This window comes from Leptinotarsa decemlineata, unplaced genomic scaffold (assembly GCF_025532065.1).
Source record: "Leptinotarsa decemlineata unplaced genomic scaffold, Ldec_3_MD MMD2_tig00026328_RagTag_RagTag, whole genome shotgun sequence".
In the NCBI taxonomy this organism is placed as follows: Eukaryota; Metazoa; Arthropoda; class Insecta; order Coleoptera; family Chrysomelidae; genus Leptinotarsa; species Leptinotarsa decemlineata.
Window position 1 is genome coordinate 36,264,103 of NW_027412688.1, and position 27,639 is coordinate 36,291,741.

General features: G+C 36.5%; 1 protein-coding gene across 1 annotated transcript in view; it reads left to right on the forward strand.

Moving 5' to 3' along the window:
* ft (cadherin-related tumor suppressor fat) overlaps nucleotides 1-27,639 on the forward strand; it is a 340,695-nt gene that overhangs the window by 278,182 nt on the left and 34,874 nt on the right. The window contains exons 3-4 of the mRNA XM_074182276.1: nucleotides 851-1,084; nucleotides 23,225-23,426. Coding sequence (XP_074038377.1) covers nucleotides 851-1,084; nucleotides 23,225-23,426 — 436 coding nt within the window. The remainder of the gene's footprint in view (nucleotides 1-850; nucleotides 1,085-23,224; nucleotides 23,427-27,639) is intronic.

Below are 27,639 nucleotides of genomic sequence, written 5' to 3' on the forward strand. Positions count from 1 at the left end.
TTCATCCGTCTAATTGCAAATATTGCTTTTGATAACGTGCTTCTTAATTGATCTACATGAACTTTCCAATTCAAATTGGGATCAATAATATGTCCTAGAAACTTTACGCTCTGAGTGGCAGTATGCTTGGTATTGAAGACAAGTACTTGTGATGCACTGTTTGGAACCTTTGGTGTAGTAATGAATATGACTGGAGTTTTTTTCCCCAACAAAATCGTTATTTTTAACACCTCGACACGTGTTTCGATCACCAAGTGATCATCTTGAAAGAGGAAGATAAAAACTCTTTGAAGATGATCACTTGGTGATCGAAACACGTGTCGAGGTGTTAAAAATAACGATTTGGTGTTGGGGAAAAAAGCTCCAGTAATATTCATTGAAGACAAGTGTCTGAGTTTTGTGTGTGTTCAAACTTAGTTTGAACCACACGTAAACCACACAGTAGCTTGATTGATGATCGATCCTATCATCACATCGATTCTTGTAATTATTTTCGATTCTACTTACAAAGGTAGCATCATCAGTAAACAATGTTGCTAAAGCGTTTATGTTTCTGGGAAAGTCATTTATATAAATAAGAAACAGTAGCGGTCCTAAAACGCTACCTTGTGGAACACCATTATGTATTGTCAGACTTGAACTGCCCTGATTATTGCAGTGAACTAGTTGGGATATATTTTGAAGGTAACCATACTGATGTTCTGAGAAAATCACATCCTTACAAATATAGAGTGAGCTGAACACCAATAAAAAACTTTGGAAGTATATATCAATTTTGAAAGAATTTTTTTTCGAGCATGTAGATTTTATTTAATTTCAGTCATTTACTCTAACGTAACTTCTTTTCTAGGTCACCGATACAAACGACAACCCGCCCGCTTTTATGGAAAGCGCCTATTCCTTCGACATCCCGGAGAACGCCCTCCGCGGGTCCAGAGTGGGCCAAATCAAGGCCACGGACCCCGATTTAGGCGTTAACGCACAGCTGACCTACGCCGTTATTAGCGACTGGGCCAATGATGTGTTTTCTCTCAATCCGCAGACAGGGGTGTTTACCCTAACATCGAAATTAGATTATGAAGAGGTAAGTGGTGTTAGAATTCATACATTATGCTTTTCAATGAGCTGATTCCATAAAGTAGTCCTCAAAAGTTTTCGAGGATTTCATTCTGTCGTGCTAGGGTCCTACAAATTTAGCGCTAGTTATTCAAACAAAATCTAGCCCTTACTACTATCTTTTGAAATCACGGGAAAAAACGGGTTTCACGAGTAATATCGTTTTTTTAATATAAGGAAAATAAATTAAAATAATCCTCTATCAAGGATATCAGTGTCTTTTTCACCTCCCCGAGTTTAAAAGTTATTGGAAGAATGTTTCTGATAATGTTATATGTCAACAGCTTTTATCAGTTCATATATTTTACGGTTTTGCTTAGAACCTCAGCTCATATGAATATATGAAAAACATAATAGCCTTTAATGGAATACACGAATGAATATTATAAGAGAAATAAAGAGACTATGTTTCATAATAGTTTTAAAGATTTCATAGTTTTTAAGGAATATTTACTTCAGATAACGAAGTATAACTTTCTTTTTTTCAATTTGGCGAATTCATCGACAATCTAGTTTGGGTCGATTCTGTCTCCTAATTCATGAGTGCCTGTAATTGAATAATAAACAAGTGGAAACAATTTAGAAAATTACAAACAAAAGGGGGGGCTGCAACCCCCTGGATCCGCCAATGGTTTCAGTATCTGAAATCAATTTTCAATTTAATATCAGTGACATAAGCTGAACATAACCTATTTGTACACTAATACTCTCATCTGGAATAAGAACGTTAGTTAAACAACCAAATCTTTTCCAAGTCAACTTTTTGTAGTCTATTACAAATTTCAGAACGTGTAGTTTTATTTCTTCAAATGCAATATTTTTCTTTCACCCTCGTATATTATAACATTTTGAAGAGCTCGTCCAGATTTTAGGACATACCCAAATACTTCTTGTAAATAATATTGACGTTAAAATTTTCTATGGCCATAACCATTGGATCAATAGTCTCATTCTCTGTAAGCTATGCTTGTGGTATGTCATTATTCATAGGAATTAATTACATCATTGTAAATTTTATCTAATGTAGTTTCGGTAGATGAGACCCTTAAATCTCTTTGTTGAATGGGGTTAAATTTTTTTGTCGATTCTAATGTATGGCCACAGATTAAATATTTAATCTGAGGTATAACGTCTTCACGCTAATATCGTTGAATTCAAACCGATAATCAGGCCGGCGCTAATATTTACTCAAATGAGTGAGACAGAAAAATAAAAGAATAAAAAAATGGCTGCGAAACAAAAGTAGTCAAAAGGAACCAACATTTCCATTTGAATCAGTCAGATAAATTAGTATATGAAAATGTAGCGAATATAATTATTCAACTACCTTCATTAACATCCTTTTTCGAATAAACTTATATCATCGTACGACCACGAAATCCCGTCGAATCGAATGAAACCGACGTACATATAAATAAACAAACCGTGAACTTGATAGGCGCCGAGAGTAAGCATTGAACCTTCTCGCTTTTTATCCACTTTCTCATGAACTTGGTAGTGGCGATTGTGCTAAGTAATTTGTGAAGCGTAGCGCAACTCTTATGTAAGTGCTATCGACCACATTTTTATGTAAATCATTCACACTCTATTGACAATGGGAATTACCTGTGTTATGGTAATTGAGTCGTTTAATTCTAATACGAGGTGAGCTGACGACAAGAAAAACGCTGCGGTTTTTTCCGAATAGGTATGACAGAGGGGCCTCAACAAGAAATCACGTGTTAGGTTCAGCTTTGTAGATCATCTCCAGGATAATTAAAATTTTCTCAATGATATAATTACAACCTGCTGAATTTTATGCAAAAATTTCATTTCATCAATGTACCAGATGGCTGAAAGTTTCGTAGGCCAACACACACATGGCGCCACTAGTATTAGATCCATATGATCTTCAGTTAACCCTAACCTTCAAAAAACACATGTACCAATTTCAAAGCTGTCAGACTATTAGTTTGAGGGATAGAACATTTTGAGTGAAGCAACTTTTGCTTTGGATGACCGCAACATAGCTGAGGCTCTAAAGATGTCAAAGGAACGTGTCTTCATCCTCAAAATAGCCCCTGCTTCGGGGGCCTATTTTAAGGACCGCTATAATTGATGTATCGCCATCGAAGACAACTATATTAATATTTCAGAAAAATGTTTCTTCTATGTCAGCCTACGATCTGTTCAGCCCATATTGTCACGATATTTTTTTGTTCGAAGCCAAAGTTCCAAAAATATATTTTTTGCAATTACTTGCAGATTCTTATGAATTCTCCAAATTTCCCTCAATATTTTTAAAAATTGGCATTTCATTCCTAATATTCATATCTCAAGTTACTTCCTGTTGGTATAAAATGAGCGATATGTTCACATTTCAACAATTCTAGACACCTGCTTCTCGTTATTATTCAAATGACAGATTTCTGACAGATGAATCGTTCGAAGAGAACGAGTGGTGTGGTCCGCAAAGTCACCTGATTTAGATCCGTTAGAGGAGTTGTTACTGACAAGTGTTGAAAACCTCTCCGAATTGGAAGCAATCCATATTGTTTCCAACCCTCTTTTTGTTGTATATCAACGACTTATTGGAAAAAACACGAATCCAATATATTGCTTTGCTGATGACAGCAACCTTGTCTCGTCATTCCGTTTGGATATCAGGACATCGGCTGCGGATGCACATCTTCACAGGCAGCAGTAGGTTGTATATCTCAATGAGAATCTAGAGGTGATTTCGAATAGGCCTTTTCATCATTAGACGAGCGCAAGCGTAGCCGCCATATTGAAATGGCGGTAATTCAAAACATTCGTACTGTTTTAATCAGCAATGGCTGGGCAAGGAATATTATCTCTACAAACGAATAAATTATTGGAAAAAAGCATTGATGATGCTTCACTCGTTTATAATTCAGTTGAGGCTCATGATTGTGAACAATCAAAAACGTGGTTAAAATGTCATGGGCGTCCGCAAAAAGGAAAAAGGGTGAGCTGATTGAGAGGTTAGGTATCAGCATTTGTTTACTATCTAAAAACATATAAAAAATGGTATTTACAGTTTTATTCTTATTAATACTGTCAATTTATTTGATGTAATTGAAAATATATTTCAGTTGAGTATTACTTATGGAACTAATAAATGTATCAAGCCATTAATATTTTGAGGCTGTACCATATGACATTATTGATTTGACAAATATGTAAATATTGAATTGAATATGTTTAGTAATTTTTATTAGAGGGAACTATTTAATACAACATAATATATATGAAATTTACAGAGTCAAAAATGCAATGAAGAATATGCAATATGCAATAAAGGTATGTTGAAATTCCTGATAACTTAAAGAATCAGGGTTTTGTTCAGTTGGACCACTTTCTCCAATGAAATGTAGTGAGCAAATATAAGTATCCTCGATAACAATCAATAGAATTAAAACCTCGGTCACTCCTGCCACATTTTTTCACCCATAATTCACATTTCGCACATTTTGCACTTGCTTCAATATGTAATTTGCTTGATGATTTGATTATTTTTTTGCGATATTCAAGACAAGGCTTTGGAAAATTTATAAAATAGTATATGTTGGTTTTGAATTATTTGTATCGTGTATCACTTTTACATACTCCATAACACCGTTTTGTTGTTCCTTTTCGTACAGATATAAACATTTTTTTCTGATTATTTTGACTTATTACTTTTTTCCACTTTTTTCACAATTAATAAACGTTAATTTATATTTTAATTTTTAAAACATAAGTTGCGGGCTTTTTAACATGGTTGTTTACAAAAAATAGTACGAAAAAGATGGCTGAAACTGACGCATGCGCAGTGATGAAAAGGCCTATTAGAGTGAAAATAACCAGATTCAATTCAATGGCCACGAAAACCCAGGCATAGGTTTTCTCCAGAAAAATAAGTGTCTCCGAGACGGATATAATAATTTCAGTAAAGACAAGTTTGTTGTGGTTGAAATGGCACAATCGTGTCGCTGGAATTGCAAAGGCTGCTTCTTAAAGCAGCACTGTTTCTAACCAGAAAACTGTACACAACTCAGCAACTTTTGATGCTTAATTAAGCTCAGATCAGACCTCTTTGGAGTAATGTTCTCATGTTTGGAGCTCCGCCTCTAAGCATTTACTGAAGCTACTGGATTACATTCAGAAAAGAGCCATCCGCCAGATCCGCCTGATTGGAGACGCGACCATTACTTGCAACCTTGATGGTCTAGAACATCGAAGAAAGGTTGGAGATTTATCTCCCTTCTATAGATTCAAGATTCAAGAGATTTGGCACATTTGATTTCACCAAAAGCGGTACAATCAGAAATACTCGATGGACTGTGGCTGCTCATCGTTTTGAGGCTCAACTCAGTACACCTTGAACTTCACTTTTTAAGAACTCTTTCATCTGGAGAAATGCGTTTATGTGGAATAAACTTCCTGAGAACGTTTTTCCGAATGAATTTCATCTCCAGTGAATCGTTACTTTCTCACAGGCACCGCTCTTGGAGGGCCTTGAGGATTTTTCTGTAGTGTTTGTGTTCTGTCCTTGAAAAAAAGTAACATTTCTAGACAAATTCAGTAATGTGTTCTAATTTGATTACCTTTCAAAAGTTTTTCAATTTCAGAGTAGTAAAAACCCATAACTCCCGTGACTCCCTTATTCCATTTGAGAATTTGATCGCGCCCGGTCAAGCGGGTGGAATTACTTGATTTATTCTAAACACCAATTAGAGGAAATCGGCAATGTTTCTTTTTCATTGGTCCATCCTGTATATCGCTGTCAGTACAAAAAAGATACACATATTGTTTCTCTCTGTCTCTCTTCCAGTTCCTAACGTTGACTTGACCGAAACGCAAACAATACGGTTATATAATTTTTTCGATCTTCCATATCGTCACATCGAGCAGGCTTCGGACAGAGTTAATTTAAAACAAATGAAAAAACAACACGATCCCGTTGAACTATTCGCACTTGTCAGCCAACTACGCAGCCCGAACGTATTTCCTTTGACAGCTGATGAAGATAAACTACCTTGGAATTCATCGAGGCCTAATGTTCATTTCCTCTTGACAAATAATTGAAGTTCAGAAAAAGTGGCCTAACCTCAAGATATAAATAGTTGGGTTGTTATACTTGAATATTATATTTGAGATATGAAAGAGTTCGGGTCAAATCCACAAGATATTAATATTCCAGAAGCTGTCAGTGAGCAAGTTTTCAATTAAAATTCAGCAGTTCCTATTTGAGAATTGTGATATAGACTTATGGTCTATAGTCTCCAGTTATTGGTCTCTCTCCAATTCGTTTGGGATCTTGCAATATCTTTGAGACAAATATTGTTAGTTCTCATGGCATTTGAAGTTTTCGTAACAAGAAGGTCTAGCTTAAATCAAACACAGCCAGTACCTACCTTGACATTTCTAGCCAACCACCATCCTTATTGACACATTTGAATTCAAAGAATCCTACCGGCAATTTTTTCGTATCGGCCTACCATCAACAAATCGACGTTTCAGCCATTTTTTAAGAAGTCTATCCGTGTGTGGTAAAGAATTCCATTTGTATTCTAGACAGAGTGTTGCGTTTGTAGCCGATTAAAGAACTTCTTACCTTTTAATTGCGGCTTCTTCTTCGGCTGATACGCCGGTCGGCCGACTTCATTTTCCGTTATTAGAAATCGGAATAGTTTTCGTATTATCCTGGCGATCTGCTGAGTACGGAGCGGAAAAATCTTTTTATAACTTTGTTACCGAGGAAAAAATGGAGGCGGATTTATTGATGGTCTGACTGCTCGGGTTGTGTACATACAACGTCCTTGTAGGCCATGTAAGGCATGGGCGTACGCAATTGTTTAGGGGGTTAGTTATGTTCATTAATTTGTTTTTCTTCTAGTTGTGTATATAAATAATCACTAATTTTCTGTTTCCAACTGTCTTGTAAATTTCGGTATATTTATTTTTTTAATATTTCTACAAGCATTATCAGCCTTTTGATGAATATATCACCCTCAGTTTTGTGGTTTCTCTCCAACAGCTGTACAAATTCTAATCTATTCTGAATTTCCTCAATTTCAACAGTTCCTAAGAAGAGTCTAATTCTACGTTTTTGCGAAAAATAGTCAAAAATGAGAGCCTTGGATATTCGTAAGTCATATAGTAATGGAAAAGAAAAATGAGAGAAAAATATGAAAAACTATAATAATGATAAATTGCATAAAGTGCCACAAAATGCATCGTAATCAGTAAGCAAAAACAGTACTATTTTTGCTGATTAGTAAGAGGATATATATGTATATATATATATATATATATATATATATATATATATATATATATATATATATATATATATATATATATATATATATATATATATATATATATATATATATATATTCACATTCCTCACTACTTATGAAAAATCTACATGAAGATCTCAGTTTCAAATAATTTCAAAAGATCTTGTTTGTTTTTCTTAAAATCACTGAATTTGGGTTTGACCAAGAGATGAATTGATGTACAATTACCTATCTATTACATTTAGGCGTTTCTTTGATTATTACATTTCTATTTCATTTATGTGATTAATTTCACTTTTTGTTAGGGCTTCGTCATTTCTTTCCGTTTATATTAATCACGTTTTGTCCATTTTTTTTGACAATTGGTGATAACCTTGAAAGCAATATATAAATATTCTATAGCGTACGCTCTCATATCTCAATCACTTGTTTTTGAATCTGTGGAAATACATGCGTCTAATATATATTTTGACTATTCAAATTGAGTCATCTCTTACCTTGTCTTTTGTAACCCTGAAACTCTAATGAATTCTCATGATTCTAACATTGTATCTTCGGAAAATACATTTCTTGTTTTTTATTAATATATTGAATATTTTCTTTCTATTCTCAGAAGAATCATAATTTTTCACTACTTGAATTTAAATATTTGTCGTACGCCACTGTCTATGACTCCTCAGTCACATGCTCCGTCCCTTTCCAGCGACACGGCTGAAAAAGACGGGCTAGTTCAAGTAGATACCTCGATTGCCATGTTTGAAAACAAAAGTTTGAAAAAGTAAACTATTGTCAACCTCAGCTCGTGGTTATGATCCGTGAGCCAGGCTGATTTCAGGTCATTACCTACGACTATTGTATAGTCAGTAGTACACAATGAATAATTGTACTAATGGTATATCATTCAACGAGAGGGAAATGTAGGCGAGTAACCTAAATAATTCAAACGAATAATGGTCATTTCATGCGAGTATAATACTATATTTTTTATATGAAGTCGCTTTTTTTATTTGTGACAACAGAAAAGTTGTCCAATAGTTTTGTCGTAATTATAATACGTTCATTTTGTTTATTCCTCTTATCTAATAGAGGTTAGCAAACTGGATGAGTAAACCATTAATAATTACATTACATAAAATTATTTAAATTGAAAGGGGTATAAAAAATGTGGAATCTTCACCTCTTTCATTTACTACATTGTGTAGCAATCCCGTGAATGATATCTGATTCGATTCCATAACGAATGTTTGGAAAAAAAACTAAATAGAGAAAAGTGTTTTGTATAATTCAGTCTTCATATAAAAGTATTCGTTTTGAAACATGTAATTCAATGCTTATATGAAAGTAGCTGCCTGAAAGTAACTTTGTTGTTCGATCTACACATCTTTGTATAAATTAATTTTTTGAAATTGATTGCTGCTTTCCTTTCTTTGGAAGATTCCCACATTTTTTTGTATAAAGATGGAGAAGTAGAAAGTCAAAGCCTTTCTTTCCCAAAAATAAAAATGTTATTTGGTATATCGAAAAATTTTCCTTCTTTAATAACTCAGCAATTGTGAATCCATTTTTGAATAACATTCAGGTTTTCAAGATGATTATAAGGGATCTGCAATCGAACTATGGATTAATCTATAATGTTTGACATTTGAACAATTTTTGAATGTTAGGTGAAAACTTATAATTGTCTAATGATACTATTCAATTGCAGGTCCCATCTCAAACTCAAAAAATATTCAATTGATAATAAATACTTCAATTGTGTTCAGGATCCCGTATTAGGTAATTCACTGAAATAATTTGCAAATGAAAGATATTTGGTATTGTTGTGAATCATCCCTCGAAAAAAAATAACGCCGGCCGCCGCTGGTTGTCGTAAATTGATTGTGACGATTGTGAAGATCGCGGTCGCCTAGTGTTGCGCTTCGAAATAGTTCTAGATGTCGCCTTGCTTCGAGAGACTTCAAGCGACTTCCCTATCGGCTTCGAGAGACTTCGTTTACCATATATAAACAGTACCAACACGCAATTGATGTAAACTAATGATACAATATCGTGTTAGTAACAGTAAAAACGAACGAAAGGCATCTGTTAACCCCTCTTGTTTTGAACGTGCTCACAAACCGTTCAAAGTCAAAAAGTTTTTTATGATATTTTAGTATCTAGTATTCAGTCGTTTTTCAAAAGTGACTTTTATAGCATCTAATCCGGGTTTATAGCTGCTTTAAAAGGTATAAAATTTAATAAAAATGAACCCTGGTTATGTTTTGTCGATTTTACAAAATGAATGAATTATCGAAAATTACTGATGATTTTCAAACAAGACTCAACCTCTAACGGAAGCAAGAAACTCTTTGGAAGGTTCGAAATAGATGAACATTTCAATCTATTCATGAAGTCATTGTTCAGTGTGGTTCTGGCGTTGAATTTGGTCATTATTACGCCTTGGTCAAAGAAGACACGGACTGGTTTAAGTTTGACGATAGTCCTGTCACGAAGTGTTTTGGCGATGCATTGAATTTATTGAATCCTCTGGAGACACCATACATTTTGTTTTATAAGAGAGAGGACATTGTTACATCAAGATCTTCAGATGATGTGGTGCTGCAGGTTTTTCCGGGTTTTCCTGCAGCTGAAAAAGCAAATGCGCCACTGGAATCAATGAAGTCGCCCCGTAGAGCCAATTAATTTTTATTGTTGTTTTTATTTTATTTTGATCGTTGTTTTATTAAAATGTTCTTTATAAAAAACAGTATTAGATCGAAGATAATTTTACGATCAACGAAATATGGCATTTGGTTTATCAAACCGAGAGTCAATAATATTGTTATGTAAAATTGCAATGTACAATCTATCAACAAGTAATAAATATTCTGTATGTCAATAGTTTTTTTACAAACTGAACCCGTATGTATATTTGCTTCAACTTTGAAGAAGTATTTTCAGAATATTTAAGTAAATACATGCTGATGTTAATATATTTTTTCAAAAAATATTTTATTACCGTGTAATAAAATTAGAATTTGTGTTGAAACAAGAGGTGTTAATTCTCAGGAACCTTTCGGTGGACTTTTTCAAGGCGAAGCAAAGGCATTTCTAATATGTTTCGAAAAGATGTCATATAACTGGTACACTAAATGCTAGTTCATCGACCTTCTTCTCCAATCTGGAAAAATAGAAAATTTCAAATTTTCTTTCTTGATTTTTAATTTCAAAGTCGGAGTCAGGTTTCCGAGTCGTTAAGATAAGTACTATATTAAATAGCATTGTTTTCAATTGACAAAATTATTGAAGAGAACAAAATCCGTGCTGCCGCAGTAGCAAACAAAACGTTCCAATAGACCAGCAGTGGTCTAATTATGTTCGCTTTAATCATGACTCCGGCCGTGATAAGTTACTGCTAAACGGAATTATTTACAAAATTTTCTTGTGCAGTGACAATTTTTAATGAATTTTGATACAATTTTCGTTGACAAATATTAATAATCAGAGCTGAAATCCTTATTCAAAAAACACTATATTATAAGAATTTCCCTGAACACTTTTACAAAACGCAACACGTGTTTCGCCATACAATAGCTTCTTCAGGTGTGTCTAGTAAAGACACGCCCTCCGTGACTTAAATAAAAAACTCAGAATTGTGGTTTGACACAGAACTTTACTTCACTAAAAACAAATCATCTTTCTGAACCAAACTTCTTATAACGTTCTCAGGCAGCTGTTTCCAAATCGTGATCATGTCAAAAATTTCTTATTTCGACAATATTTATGGACCTGCTTCAAGATAATCCGATGCTCTTAGATGACAGCGTATTCAGAATAGCTGTCTTCGTTTATTGGTTGGTATCCTCAGCCATGCAAGAATTAGGATGGTTCAAAGTTGAGAAACTCAGTACACAGCATCTACTCACCAACACATATACAATTTTAATATCTCGTCAACCTGATTACTTACTGAAGAAGCTTAGAACCTCAAACAAAAATCTTCCATCTTCACCCTCTGCTTCTCGTATAATGCCCCAAAATATTATAATCAACCACACTGTCAGTTTCAATCTTATAATTAAAAACTTCAAAAAAAGACTGAAAACTTACTTAACTTTCTAGTCTCTTGTCCGTCCCCGACCGTGGCAATACAAAAAAGAATTTCTATAGCGGTTCCTAATCTTGTAATCACAGTATCACTGTTAACTCGACTTTTGACAATCTCACATTGAAGTGTTTTTTCAATATAATTATTATACTCTAAATATAATAATATAGCATGCATTCTCCTCATACAACTACGCCTCTGACTAGACCACCGTGACATATGAGAAAACCAGACGCATATACATGTGTTATGACTGCATTCGAATGGAATATAATACGTATAATGAAAAAACGTGATCCTAGCGATTTCGTTCCGATTTGCCAAGACCCATTCCGAAGGGTTTTCTTTTGTAGCCTCGCTCGGCGTGTCAAATTTCCAAATTTTATGTACCCAGTTCGCTAACGCTAAAATGTGAGAACAATGGTGCTGTATCGACAATTTCAATGTGGTGTGGTTCATGCGTGAGCTGTCTGTAGACAACAATTATTGAAGAATAGTGTACTCCCGTTGAAAATTATTCCATTCTTAACCTAAATTGAGCGAGAAGTAATGAAAGTATACTTATATGTGGATGTTTCAATTATATTAGACTAAATGCCGATCGAGAACTCTTCACTTCTGAGTATAACGTAATAAATATTATGATTGTAATATTTCGGAGTTACCAGTTTTATGATTTCACGATATTGTTCATTCAACATTATACTCGTGGTATGTTTGTCTATGAATGAATCAGACTGACAAAGTTGTTCTTTAGTTTTCTATCTCACATGCTATCTTCCATTTTCTAGATCTCTCCAGGATAGACTAATACTTATGACGCCGGACCTCTGCCATTTTTGAAAATGAATAACTTCTACAGAAATTCATTTTGGAGAAAAAAAATTAAGAATTCTGCCACTTTTTCCCGCTGTTCTTGAGGTGGTGTCATTGTTTCATTGATCTATCTACCTCCGATCCCATCAGTTGAAACCATTCAGTGAGATCTCTTCTTCTATCGCACGAAACCGCTTACGATATAAAAGCATTTTTCAAGCGTACCATTTGTCATCGGCCGGGATGTTATCGACAGAACGTGAAAGAATATCGTTGTATAATGATCGAACGAGGACCAAATGTGTCTCGGCCAAGTCGAAACCACCGCTAGTTACAAGAGATTCGTCGACAAAAACTAGAAACTCCGGCTCGAAACGAGCTTCGCAAACAAAAGCCGATCGGGTTCCGGCAATAGCACTTAGCTTGGTCTACTTTTTACCAGAAATCGAAAGGATGGGTACAGTTGCGCATGCGTGACTTTAGAGGCAAAATGTAATCGAGTCAGCTCGATCCGTGCGTCATTTCAAATATTTGTGTGCCAAACTGGCAAGCTGGAGTACAATACTTGGGTGTCAAGAAAGTTCAAGTTCAATCGGCCATAAATGGTTCGTTTGGAACACATATTTTTTTCTGAGTTGGCTACTCTGTGTATTCGTCATGAGTGTCAGTTGTCACATATTTTTCATTATCTTCAGGTTTGTTGGAATGTTCTCTTCGATTCCATCATAACCTCAATACTTACACCGCAAGTAGTGTGACAAGTAGGAATCATTTCGATAAGCAATCGACGAATGAAAAACTGGTACTACATAACCTTCTTTCCCCGGGGTTTTGAAACACCTCATATGAATCAAATAATATCCAACCGTTTAACGAATTCCCGGCACAGAATCCGATCTGTGAGCGTGCCCGAAAAGGCAATATCAAGAAAATAAACCTCCGCTCTCTGTATGTTCTATGATATTAATAGAATATAGATTGAATCGTTGACGAGTTTTTCTGAATATTGTCACTTACGGATAGGCAGCGTCAGTATGTTCTGAGGCGTTCGCTATATTGCGATCGACACTATATGGGCGCTCTTCTTCTTCTTTTTCTTCTTCCGTCCGCTCCATTTCCACCAGTTTTTGTCCCAGACGCTCAATGTTTATAAGGACAGGACTCGAAGGATAATAAATGTCGATCATTCTGGTCTCGTAGATGTAATTATTGAACAAAAACTGTGCCGAGGTATGTGGTGTGGTCGTATGAATATTGAAGTCTGCTCGATATACAGGCCAAGACTTTCTGAACACGTAGCACTTTACATTAGTGTCTGTCGAGACGTTTGCTGCATCTCTTTGTTATGATGATCCCCTGCGCATTCCTTTCAATCAGGAAAATCTCATGCACGAGATTCCCCAATATCTATTGAAATACTGATTAGATTACTGACCCCAAGAGGTCAGGCAATTACAAAATCATTTATATTCCCCCTCTTCTCTGAAGCCTCCAATCAACAGAAAGCAAAAAAACAAAGAATGTCTCGAACGAATTCCAAATTTCCACGAATAACATCTGATTACTTCAAAAACAGGCCATTTTCTTGTGTGAAAGACACCAAGCAAGTTGTAAGCCAAGTTTTGCAGGTGATCTAAAGAAGATATATTTTTTCAATAGTTGTTTCTTCATTATTTTGTTACATTAATAATTTTACTACATTTTACTACATTAATAATTATGAAGTTGAACTCTCAAAGGACATTTTTCTTATTCTTCTCGTGAATACGTTTGGCAATTGTTATTGTCCAATTATTTTTTTTTTGTACAATGTTTTTTTTTCTCACCGTGCTAACTTCTTTTATTGCCTCTGACTTATTTCGTTTTATGCAATCTTTCTTGGGTTTTCTTCCTTCTTTTCTGGAATTTTTTGGTTCAAAATGAATATTATACAACTTACATTATTTATGTTTTCTTCATTCATTATCTACTCTTTCCCGTTCATTTCTTTTTAATTTTTTCTGGTATGGATTCTTGTTTTATCCCTGTCTTCGTTTTTTTTTAATTCCTATAACTGTTATTTGTTTCTTCTATATTTTTCATAATTCCCCTGAATAAATCAATATTAAGAATTGCAAATTTCTTCTTTATCTTTATTTTCTCCTTAATTTTCATTTTCTTCTACTATTTTATATTCTCAATTTTTTTTATCGTCATTATTTTACTTTCATCCTAGCTTATTTCCATATTCCTTTTGAGTTGTTTGTTGATCACTGACATTTGGTTATCTCGCATATTTTTTTACTACCCGGGTATGTTTCAGTCCATTTAATATTAAAGTTGTTTACATTTTTTATTTTTCTTTATAACTTTTTGGATTTATTTGTGAGTTTCTCATTTCTCAAAACATTCTTCTTCAGAAATCACAGAAGAGATCGTGATTCAATAAATGTTGCTTATACTTATACTAGTATGTATTTTATTTAGGTAATCGTGCCTTTCCGATTTCTAATTATTGTTCAATGATTGTCTCAATCTTTTATCTGTTATTCTTGCATACACTTTGAATATATGTCTGTAGTTTTTACACTGAGTTTCATCTTCTTGTTTGTGCATTTTGGTTATTTTTCCAGTCTTGAGTAATTTTTCTCAAGATATACTTAGAGGAACCTTTTCATTTTTTGTTACAGCAAGAACTAAACGTCCTTTTTATTATTCTTCTTCAATGTTTCTTCTTCTTCTCGTTTTCATTATCTTCTTCTTCATATATTTCGTTTGTTATGGTTCTTCTTTTTTATTTATATTTTTTCGAATAATAATCTTTTTATGTTTTCAGAATAACCAGAACTATTTTCCGCAAGATTGAAAAGTTTCAATGATCGCCAGCGCAAAGATGATCCTAACCTTACTGAAATAATTTCTATCCATTCTTGAACAAACACACGTCATTTACCCTGCTCGATTACGTTGTAATTTCCTTCACGACTCTCGTACCTATCATCTTCTACAATAAATGTTGAATTAAGAGCAATAATTATTCAGTTACATTCATTACTTGGTTTGGTGCCCACGCGCATGCTGTCTATGGCGCTGCACCATTATAGATTATCGTGTTATTCCGGATTTTTATGGTCGCGACTTTTTCATCCTTGAGATTTACAATGTAATTTGACATATGAAGTGAATTTGCATACATTACGAAAATGTACTGACACGAAAGCGATATGTACCGTCAGCGAATGGAGAATTAACATTTCTGCATTCCATAATCGTTTCTACAGGTTTATTATTGGACTGTTTCACTTCGGAATTGAAATGAATATGTATGAAATCGTTGCAACGTGGGAAACTCGGTACAATTACAGTTTTTCTGTAATTAGAATTCGGAATATCGACGTCAAAAATTATGCGGTTCGAGAAAGTCAAAAATGAAACCTACATGTATTCCCACTAATGATTTTGATGAAGGCTGTTTCAATTTTTGCATTGTCTACTGTAGGTTTAATGATATGGCTTTTCTGTCATTTATGCGATAGACACAGGAAGTGTCACCTTATTAGTCCTGATAGGAAATAGTATCTCACACAACAAGTCAGGAAAATAGGTTTTTCACAAGTAGACAAGATTCAAGTCCTGGGAGTGTGGGAACCCAACGAAACTGATTCTGGTTGTGTTACGCTGATATTCGAAAACTCTACCTATTTCTGAATATTTTTTTTCGTTTATTATTTATAACAATATATGCAGTAGAAAATTTACATTGATAACTATAAAAATAGTTAATTTATTAAATATAATTGGTGTGCTACTTCAACTTAGGTGATCCCGAGGTATTCAGATTGCCTTCAATCTTTTTTCTATAATACATCAACGGTCCGTTAGAAAACACTAGAAAACAAATTTATTACTTTGCTGACATTAGCACGCTTGTCTATTTTTCAAAAGTAGCATGGCTGAAGAAATTTCAAATGAAAATCAAAGTAAATAATTTCTCCAATTGGCGATCTGAGGTTCATGGCATTATTCAAAAATCCTATTGATAATAAAGATAAAAAAGTAATGAAAAAGATAAAAAATGAAACCTCAACCTTGAAGTGATTCATTTCGGGAAGGAGTCCTTGCGGAGATAAAGGAAAGCTCATAATATCTTTTGAAGAAAATTACCTTCCACCTGTTCTTTGCCTAAAAGTTTCTTTTTTTTCACTTCACTTCAAATTGAAAGGGGTATATTTTTAGTATTAATTTTTGGGAAACAAAGGTTTTGGCTTTCTACTTCTCCATCTTCATACAAAAAAAAAATGTGGGATTTTTCCAAAGAAAGGAAGAAAACAATCAATCCTATTCAAACTGCCCGAAGTTTGTTCTGTATCTGTAGATTAGGTAGGGTGAGTGTACTCATTCTACATCCTCCCGAGGAGTTGTCCTCCTAGGTCATCGTCCATCCTGTCCTTTTTAGGAAGGTGAACAGGTCACTAGGACAGAAGGTGCAGCGACAGTAATGTCGCTGCACCTTCTGTGGTTACCTCCGTGGAGGTGCACAATTGAGGGATCTTTCCTGCAGGGGCAGTCAGTCGGTTCCTTGCCTTTATTCAAGGCGGAGTTCTTGGCACCCGCCCCAGGAAGTACCCTTGCTGTTAGAGGTGGAGTGGAGTTGCTGCCACTCCTACCTCCTGCGCTCTCTTTCTCATTTTGGCCTCGGCGCCGCAAATGCGCTTACGCCTTGGCCTTTGTATTACCAGAGTTAGGCTAATTACAATGAGGTTTCGAGGATCGTTCGTGACCGCATATCACCTTGCGGCCATTCAGCTATCGGCGCGATTCGTTACACCTTAGCTTGGGTAGGCTGGTCCACGGTGGCATGTTTTGCAAAGGCTTTTGGGGAGTTTTAGTTCCTCTCACTCTACTTATTTTTACCACTGACCAGGAGTCCGGCGACCCCGTTCGTAAGGCCCGGATAGGGCCTCTAGTCCCCTGGCCGTTCCCCTATCCGCCACCTGGGGACGCGCCCGATAGGTAGCCCAACCCACGGGGCCCGAAGTTTGTTATATATGTATTGTGAAATCTAAAAGCACATATTGGTGTATGTCTGTTCCGAAATAACATAACATTTCGGCTGAATAGAAAACATTTGAACATTGTAGTCAAGTCAAAAACGTTTATTACAGTTATAAGTAATAATTACAATACATTGGTGTAGGTGTGTTTGTGTGGGGCCCTGTTATAGGCACATGCCTCTTCGGGGTTAGTGGGTTGTATGTGTGTGTGTTTTGTTGTGTGTTGGTGTCTATTGTTGTGTTGTTTTGTGTATCGATGTCTAGTGTTGTGTTGTTTTGTGTTCCGCTTGTTTTTCTTGTTTATTCCGTTGTTCCGTAGGATGGTCCGGGTCCGTTGCAGTGGTCATGGTGTTTAGGTACGGGTTGTTAGGCCGGGGCTGTTGGGGGTGAAGAACTTCTGATTTCGGCTCTTTCCAGGACGATGCTGTCCACTATCTGATTCCCAGTGGGAATTCCTCTAGGATATCCTGGATCGGCTCCGGCGGGTCTTCCATTGCTCCCAGGAGTCTGGCTGGGGGAAACGGGAGCTTTTTCCTGGGTATCCTTCTGGATCCTCCACGGGGAGTCCAAGGCGTTGTGAGCGAGTTGATGGCATTGGTGTTTTCGCTGCTCATCGTTCTGGTCACATATCGTCTTTGAAGTTCCTGAAATCGTTGGTTGATAGGTGTAGTATTGGTGAAGTTGTATAGATTTAGGGATGGGTATCGATAGGGAAGGTTATGTATATTACGAACGATTCTTCTCTCGGCTGTAAGGATACGCTGGGATAGTCTCGAGGGAAGCGTACAGTATATCATTGCTTTGTAGTCTAGGACTGCTCTTATGAAAGTTTTATGTGTGTGAAGGAGAGTTTTACTGTCGCATCTCCCGAGCTTGCCTCTCAGAGCTTTTAGCAGGTTGGCTGGACTCTGCCCAGTGTCTCTCTCAGGTCGATCTCCCAGTTGAGGGTTCTCGTGAAGGTGATCCCCAAGTAGGACACCGAATCCTGGAGTATGAGGTTTTTCCCTAAAAGTCTGAGATTCAGGTTATCAGGATTTAATTAAGGACGGGTAGAGGTGTTAGGATGTCTGAATAGGATAGTTTGGATTTTGGTGGGATTTATTTTGATACGCCATTTGTTGCACCACTGGGTTGTGGGAACGTCGTGAGCATAGATGAGAAATAAGGAGGGAGCGAGGACTGAGCCCTGGGGGACACCGGCTTTGGGAGTGAAAGGGGAGGATAAGGCTTCGCCGACTTTAACGCGGATTTGTCGGTTAGATAGATATGAAGCTACTAGTCTGATGAAGTGATGAGAATGACGGATTTGGATAAGTTTCCAGATCAGGCCCGCATGCCAGACCTTGTCGAAAGCTTTTTGGATATCTAGAAGGATTGCAATAGTGCAAAAAGATGCGTTGATGTTTTGGGATATGTGTGTATGTAGTTCGACTAGTGTGTTCTGAGTGGAGTGTTCAGGCCTGAAACCATGCTGGTGGGGAGGGATAATGTTATGACGTATGAGGAAGTCGTTCAGACGGTTAGTCATTAGTTGTTCCAGCAATTTGCCCAGGCAGCTAAGCAGGCTGATAGGTCTGTAGGAGTCAGGATTTGTGAGATCCTTGTGGGGTTTTGGAATATAGATTGTGTTCGCCTGTTTCCAGGCGTTTGGGAAGTAGGCGTGTACAAGACTTGCATCAAGAATGTGTTTGAGGAAAGGAATTGCGGAATCAGGAAGGTTTTTCATCGAACATTGTAGAATAATGATACAGTGCCGACGTGTTAACAACTGTAATATAATCGTTGAACACATAAAACATCATGAAAGATCAATCATAGGTTTTGTGTTTTTGATTCAAGTGGGTTAGGTCTATTGAAATCTATGGAAAGTCTTGTAGAGCAGCGTAGATTGAGTACTTTATAAAGTTGAGATTCAATTCAGTGTGAATGAAGCAAGAAAAAACTGTCTTGTTCTCTGATTTCAAATCACAATTTATTCTAATGCATCAAAAATGGTAAAATTCATGTATTTGGTTCCATAATAGGCATCAGACAAAGAAAGTATACCTACATCACATCGTCTAAATACCATTGGGTATTTTATGGGTACTCGATTAGACCAACAGAAGCATCTGCAAGCATTTATCTGGAAGGAAGCTTGCAAAAATATGTAGGAGATGGGGAAATGGATATTTTGAACAAAGTACAAAATGATTATTTCCTCAATCAAGATTTCAAATTCAGGTGGATATTTAAATGAAAAAAGATGTCAACAATTTCATGATTCTACAATCAATCTCAATATTATATAGCGTTTAACTAGGATGATAGAAATATAAAATGCTTTCTGTCATTGTCAACTACTCATCAATCTCTTTTTCACCTTCAGTTTTCTCAAATCCATCTCTGATCGCCATATGCCAATCACACAGCGTCTCCGAACTGGTTTTTGTGGCAATTCCTTATCTCGTGGCACGATTTATACCTCTAACAATATCTACAGTATATTATTTTACATAAACTGACATATATCATCGTTCGACGACGTACAGGCATAATATCTATCATAAATTATAGGAAATTATTTTCCTAGTTTGTAATAATTACCGATCGATAATGTTGAGGAATATAAATGACTCATTGTCCATTCGGTACATGCTTCATGGCGCATTGTAATGAATCCGACCTTTTTGAAAGTATAGAATGGTTAAATTCACAATTGTTTCATTTTTGTTTCCACAATGATTGCATTTCTACCGTTTTTCTCGTTTGAAACTTTTATTATTAAACTAAATTAAATGTATTTCGATGAATTATGTTTCAAATTGCTTGGACTACTTGAGCTATTTGCTCCTTTTCTAGATAACAACTAAAAAATATTTAGATCACATCTTGATATCAGAGGTAGGATTTAAAATCTCTAGCATAAAATAAATCTTTCAAAAACACTTTTACCACACTAGGACAAAAATACCGGCAACTTACCAAGTCAGGAGATCTGAATCCGTAGAGTAGGGAGAGTGAATGTAGGCACACATCACTTAGGCCACATGTGACCCATTGTACATCCTCTCAAGGAGTTGTCCTCCTAGGTCCTCGTCCATCCTGTCCTTTCCAGGAAGGTGGACAGGTCTCTGGGAGACATTTCCTTTATATCGACAGGTGTAGGCCAAGACTTGCCAAACATACACTCTCTTATTGACGATAACTGGGCATTCGCATAGGATATGCCTGACAGTTTCCTCTTACTGTTCACTGCATAGAAGTGTGTCCACTAGTCGCATATGGTGGAGGTGTTTCCTCAGTTGACAGTGGCTAATCAGAAATCCTACTGCGTAGATTTTTCCTGGTCATCGCCAGATATTTCTTCGACGCCAGCTTCCCAGGGTCGCCAAGGGTGACCGTTTTCTAAATATTTGGACTTGAAAACTTCAAGTCGATTTTTTGATAATCGATGCATGTTGAATTATTACGAATATTTTGCTTTTTTTCACAAGAATGCTTTGGAAATGAATTTGACGTTTTACTCGTTTGAAGAGGTCATCACTTAAGCGAAATAATTATTTTTGTATCAAGAGTGCATAATCAGTATTTGTTTTAATAAAATTTGCAAGAAATGTCAACATTTTATTTCAGGAAATTTTGAATACGTAGAATAAACTAAAATAAACGAAACTAAATTGTATTCAAATAAATTGTTGGAAGTGTCCACCTTCAGCGAAGATACAGGCAATCAGTCGTCTAGTCATTGAATCTCGTACCCGCTCAAAAATTATTGGTGTGTTTTTTATTGTTTCACAGGCGTCTACTATTCGGTTTCTTAGATCTTCCTCGTTTACTACTGGAGTCTTATGAACTAGTCACTTCAAATGTCCCCAAAAATAAAAATCTATCGGGTTTAGATCTGGGGACCTTGGTGCCCACGCCTGGTTAGGTTCTTCTACACCCCTACCGATCCATCGATTTGGAAAGACTGTGTTAAGGAATTCCCTGGCTACAACGCTGAAATGGGCCGGAGCCCCATCATGCATAAACCACATGCGGATACGAATTTCTAATGGTACATTCTGAAGTAGCCACGGCAATTAATTTTCTGAAAAGTGTCTGTAAGTTGCTCCATTCAGTCGGAGCGGAAGAAAGAAAGGACCTATCAAGTAATTATCAATTATTGCCGCCCATACATTTACAGAAAATTGATACTGATAATGCCTTTCACTAACTGCGTGCGGATTTTCGAGAGCCCAAACATGGTTGTTATGGAAGTTTGTGATAGCATTTCGGGAAAATTTTGCCCCGTCCGTGAAGAGTACATATCCTAAATATTGAGGATTTCCAGCCAATTTTGTCAAAAACCATTGACACATAGTAATGCGTTGGGGAAAGTCTCGTGGCAAAAGAGCTTGTACCCTTTGAATATGGTATGGATAAAACTGCTGATCGTGGATAATTCTCCAAACTGTGGACTGAGTAGAATTGACAGCTTCAGCAATTACTTTTGTGCTTGTTTCTGGATTCTCCTCGAGAGCGTTCAAAGCAGCTTCTTCCAATTCTGGGGTTCGGACTGCTCGTGGTCTTCCAATAATATCAGCTGCCCTCTTAAAGCTACCTGTGAATAACAGTGAATAACAATCATGGTACCAAAAGTACCACTACAGGAAAATCCTTAGGCACCCTATGAGTGGTTCTGGGATCAGTTACTTTAAATATTTTTGATTTGTTTAAATGGAATTACTGACTATCATGGATATAATTTTCATATTTGTATTTGAATTTTTCAATATTGAGTACCTTCAATTGCTCAGGCAAAGAATTGTAGAGTTTCATAGCACCGAGTAGAAAATTGTCTTGATATGGTTGGTAGGCCACGAGGGGAGGGGCTAATCTAATATATAAAAATGATGTTTGTTGGTTGGTTAGTTAGTTGGTTGGTTGGTTGGTTGGTTGGTTGATAAGTGATAAACTTCTACATCGCTCAACCGATCGTGATGAAACTTGAGATATAAGTAATTTTTCATAGAGAAGGTTTTAAGGCTATCAATTCTTCTGTAACTCGCCACTAGATGGCGCTGTAGAACAATTTTTTTGAAAGCACTGTTCTATAACGCTGCGCACGCCTAAGTTCGTTGATTCTGATTCTGTTAAAACATTGGAACAGCAGCGATACAGCAACATAGTACTAGTCTAATATATAAAAATGGATGTTTGTTGGTTGGTTGGTTAGTTAGTAAGTGATAAACTTCTACATCGCTCAACGGATCGTGATGAAACTTGACATGTATAAATAATTTTTCATAGAGAAAATTTTTAGGATTTAAATTTTTCTATAACTCGCCACTAGATGGCGCTGTGGAACAATTTTTTGAAAGCACTGTTCTATAACGCTATGCACGCCTAAGTTTGTTGATTCTGATTCTGTTCAAACAATGGAACAGCAGCGATACAGCAACAAAGTACTAGTATATTTATAAAGCAAGCCAAATGATGAGTCATTCGGTTATTCATATTGAGTCAACGGGAATTTTCAAGGGTTCAGAACCAGAATCATACTCACAAATTCCATAAATTGGACGGCAACAAGAATTTTAAACTTTTTGTATTTTTTTTTCCGAATCATGTGAGTTTGGCTCCTATCTGAACTCTCAGTGGTTCACGGGCTTAGTACCGAACTATCACAAAGTATTTTTTTGGGGTTGGGTCAACATGAAACGATTGAGGTACGTCGTATTTGTGCGGGAAATGTTTTCAATAAATACACATCTTTATAGTGAAGTAGTTCTTGGTTTTTTGGTTTAAAATATTTTATTATTATAGTAATAATTATATGATACTCCATTGTAATTTCCGTATCAACCACTCATTCTTTGTCATCTCATTTCCTTCCAAAACTAATAAATGCACTTTTTCAGGTTCAGCACTATATTCTGGTGGTACAGGCTCAAGACGCAGGTCATCCAGCTCTATCAAGCACCCTAACCGTGTATTGCAACGTCCTGGATCTCAATGACAACGCTCCACTGTTTGATCCGATGTCTTACAGCAACGAAATTTTCGAAAATGTTACAATTGGCACGTCTGTTGTGACAGTTAGCGCTACGGATTTGGATTCAGGTGAGAATTTTCGAAGTGTTTGTCCCAATTTAAAGAACCAGTGCAAATCTTTCATCATCTTTTGGTGATGCTAACTTGGTTAAAGAAACGCGTGTCGCGTGTCTGGCCAGAAGTCAGAATGTGCGCCAAAATTAAATTAAAAAGCCAAATAATTCGTCAGCGACTGCTACCAGGTAATCACATCAAATACTGACATCGTACTGCCATCGACCTTTGGTGGTCAGGGTGAGTACTAAAAATTTCAGGTGACACGAGCATGTCACTTCTGTGCTTCTATGGGCTTTGTATTTTTTGACAAAACTGCGAAGACGATTATTGCACCATCTGTCAACATGGAAAGTTGGGTCAATCTCATTTTTTGCGTCGAAAGTTTTTGAAAAAACAAAAGCGAATCCGTAAAGATATCAGGCTTTCAATGCATTTTGTTCCAGTTTTATCTATCTCTGGCATACAGGTCTACTGTACCCATTATATATCAGTTTCTTATTAGTTAATGGGCTATGCTTGAAGACTGCCAGTCTTCAAGCATAGCCCATTGACTAATAAGAAAGTTTTTCTTCCTTTTTCAGAGGAATCGGGCAAATTACGGATATGCAGTTGGTTAGTACCTCGTCCACTAGATGGAGTGACATTTTCGATGTTCGCTCCAATTTCGGAAGAGGAATGAAATACTCTGAAAGAATTCCGATTTTCAATTGTGGAATATCATTGACTTTAGGTCGATGATGGTCACTATCTTGCACTGATGAGTGGCTAATAAGCCCGAAACCGGTCTGCAAGTGTGCCCGTTCCATAATTGAAGGTCGACTCTTTCAGTTGTATTGCCAATTGCATATGCAGGACATTTTCTGTGAAGATTCCTGCACTGACGCCTGTCTGATATAATCCAACGCCCTTCGTGGTATTAGCCAGGGGAGTAGTTGTTTTCTGATAGGCGTCAGTCCATTAAACCTACTGTGTAGGTATATAGAGACTGGCTTGAATGTTTGAAGTTCCATTTGCTTTAGATTTATATATCAGTTTGACCAGGAAAACAGGTGACATTCTCACCATTACATTTTCAAATGAGGATTTTTTTGATACTATAGACTTAAAGATGTATAACGATGCATCTTTACTGTAGATCTACCTAATCCCATCTGAAGGTAATTTTCTTGTACTTAATCATAACAATGGTATAATAGGTAACCTAAAAATTATCAGCATAACCTATCCTATCAGCATGTTCTCAGAAATTTAGGTATCAATTTAGGTTACATTCTACCACGACCTACCAGCTCTAATTGTGTTCTCTTCAATCATCTTTTGGTAACTGTATCGTTTTTTATTCCAACTTTTCAAACAAACTATAGCTTGCATTAGCTAGAGAACTTGCACTCTGATATGTGCTCTCTGATTTTGTAAAAAAAGTCCAGTTGAAAATCCGTGATTGCTTTTTCAACGACACTTTGGGTTAGTGGTTTCATTAGCTGAGCTAGTAGTAGTTTTAGGTAGTTGGGGCTTCTGTTACCAACCTGCAATACTATATTTTAGTAAGGTGTTACCCGTACTAGTGATTGAATAATTAGACACTGTATGCACTAACAATGTTACCTCAAGATGTCGCCCTGTATATGCATCAAAGCAAAAGAAATAAACATCATTACAAGTGGTAGAAGTCAGGCACATAGAACGGAAAACATTATGATTTCACCAACAAAGAAAAAATCTAAAACCTAATTATAAACACACAAAGCGTCCAAAGCTTAAATTGCTCTTCGAAATTCAAAATTCGACATGGCCCTCCATTAAAATGTAATCTCCGTCTGGAAGGGCGCAACGAAATGCACTTGTCAAATGAAGATATTAAATGGCAGACGAAATAACGCGAGCTCTGACAGATCTCGAAGGCCTTTTCTCCGAGAAATATCCGCTTCGAGGTTAAGGTGAGGTTCGAGTAACAAAAACTGCGGGAACGTTAATGAAATAGCGACTGAGCGTTATTTCCACATGTGAAGAAGGTGGAACGTCTACCTGTTAGTTACTGTTATTTCTATTTTTTTTGCATTTTCAGGTTTTTTAAATAAAAAGTATAGTAACACTGTAAAAGGTACTTTGGCACTTTTAGTGGAATTCGGGACAACCCGTAGGTACCATAATTCTAATATTTGGAAAGTCTTGCAACAATTGCAACTTGTGTACATGATGTTGCAATTTTTTTTTAAATTAAGTATACCATGAAACACTTTTTGTTGATTTAATAGGCAAATAAGTTTTTTCAACGATGTTTAATGTTTACTGAGCGGTGAATTAACTCATTGTTACATTCATGATATAGACGATTACCATTGGTTGACTATAAATGTGCGTTGAACATCGCTGCATGAACTGACTTATTCAGTTATTACCACATATGTAATACCCCATTCATCTTCTTCTCATTGTCACCTTTACTTTCAGACGCACCATGGCAAATTGCCCTAGAAGCAACTGCCAAGTAGAGACGGAAGCCAAACATGCGTAACACTTGTTGACATCTTAGTAATTCTACAACTGGCGCATCTCGAATCTCAAAAATACGCTTTTAACCGGAGTTACAGATGCCCTGAAATGAATCCAGCTAAATTCTCGAATCGTACATTATTATGGTTGTGCCTAGGCTAGGCGCTGGCCTCGCGTTTTTATCGGCACCGGAGATTACAGGTGCGGATTGGCTAGAAATTGTCTTGTGTACAAACTAACAGTTCTTCTAATAACATGGCATTACGTCCGAGGCTGACCTCGAGGTCACGACAACCGCGATGACATTTTGTTTTTGTTTTTCCTTTCGAGGGAGTCTATGATTTTACGTTACGGATGCGTTCCGGTTAAAATGATTCGAGTTTCGAATGCAAATTCCGATGTTCAACCACATTAAAAAAATCTTAGAAGCTTATTCCTTTTTCATAGTTCAGAATGAAAAATAAAAGTATGGGAACCATTTTCATATTGAAGGGGTCATGACAAGTAAGCGTGTGTATGTCTAATGTTGGTCTTTGTATGATATATGATGTCTGGAATCAAACGTCATACAAATAATAGTGCAGAATATTGACATTTGCAATGATTTTAGGCTGTCTTTTATTCAGAAATCTATTCAAATCAATTCGTGAAAATGACATAAGCCCACTAGTCATGCAAGTCATTCCAAAGAGGCTCTCAGAGAAAACTCCGTCAACAAGTTTTACTTCGTTGAATTGTTTGTTTTTCTGAAGATATTCTTAGTTTGAAGGGTAAAACGGATGTACTTCGACTTGACTCAACTGCAAATGTAGATCGTCTTTAAGAAGACTATTTCTGTATTACGAACTCGTCTTTTGATTAAGATTGCGTTACTGTTGTAATAAGTACTATGAAATCAACCAGGAAAAGAAGTTTATCGGGCTTAAAACCTCCCGAAATCTTCAAAAGCAAACTAAACTTCTCTGAAGAGGTGAAATACCTTGGTACGATCCTCGACAGGAAGCTAACATGGAACTCTCACCTACAGAGTAGAGCAAAAAGAGTATCAGTATGTGGCTTATGAGCAATATCGGAGGACAGTGGAACGCGCATGGGGTCTGTCACCCTGTGTGGTCACCTGGATATACACTGCAATAATAAGACCTACGTTAACGTATGGAGCCATTGCATGGGGACCGAAAGTTCTACAAGCAACGGCCATTCAGAAATTATATCAAATACAGCGAATGGCTTGTTTAAACATCACAGGGGCCATGAGAACAACACCACCGAAATCAATTACGGGTCTGACCCCTCTGGATATGTGAACAGAAAGATAGGACTGTCAGGCATTTCCTATGCAAGTGCCCGGAGTTATCGTCAATGAGAGAGTCTGTGTTCGACAAGTTTTGACCTACACCTTCCTGAAAAGGATAGGATTGTACATCCCCCCTCCTCGGGGGATGTACAATGTGTCACATCTGGCCTAAGTGCTGTGGGCTTACACTCACCCTCCCTACTCTACAGATACTATGAAATCAATCTGTAAGTATTTACTTGACTACTTCAGCAATTGATCTTTTATGTAGGATGTTTTCATTTTAAATAATAAATGCCACATTATGTTCACCGAAGAAATGGAGATGTGAAACAGCGTGATCAGCATCTACCCATCTGACGATACTTCCTCACCTTTATCTTCCAGAAGGAATTTACAAACTCTGAAATATGGAAGAGGAAGCTCTCCGGTCTC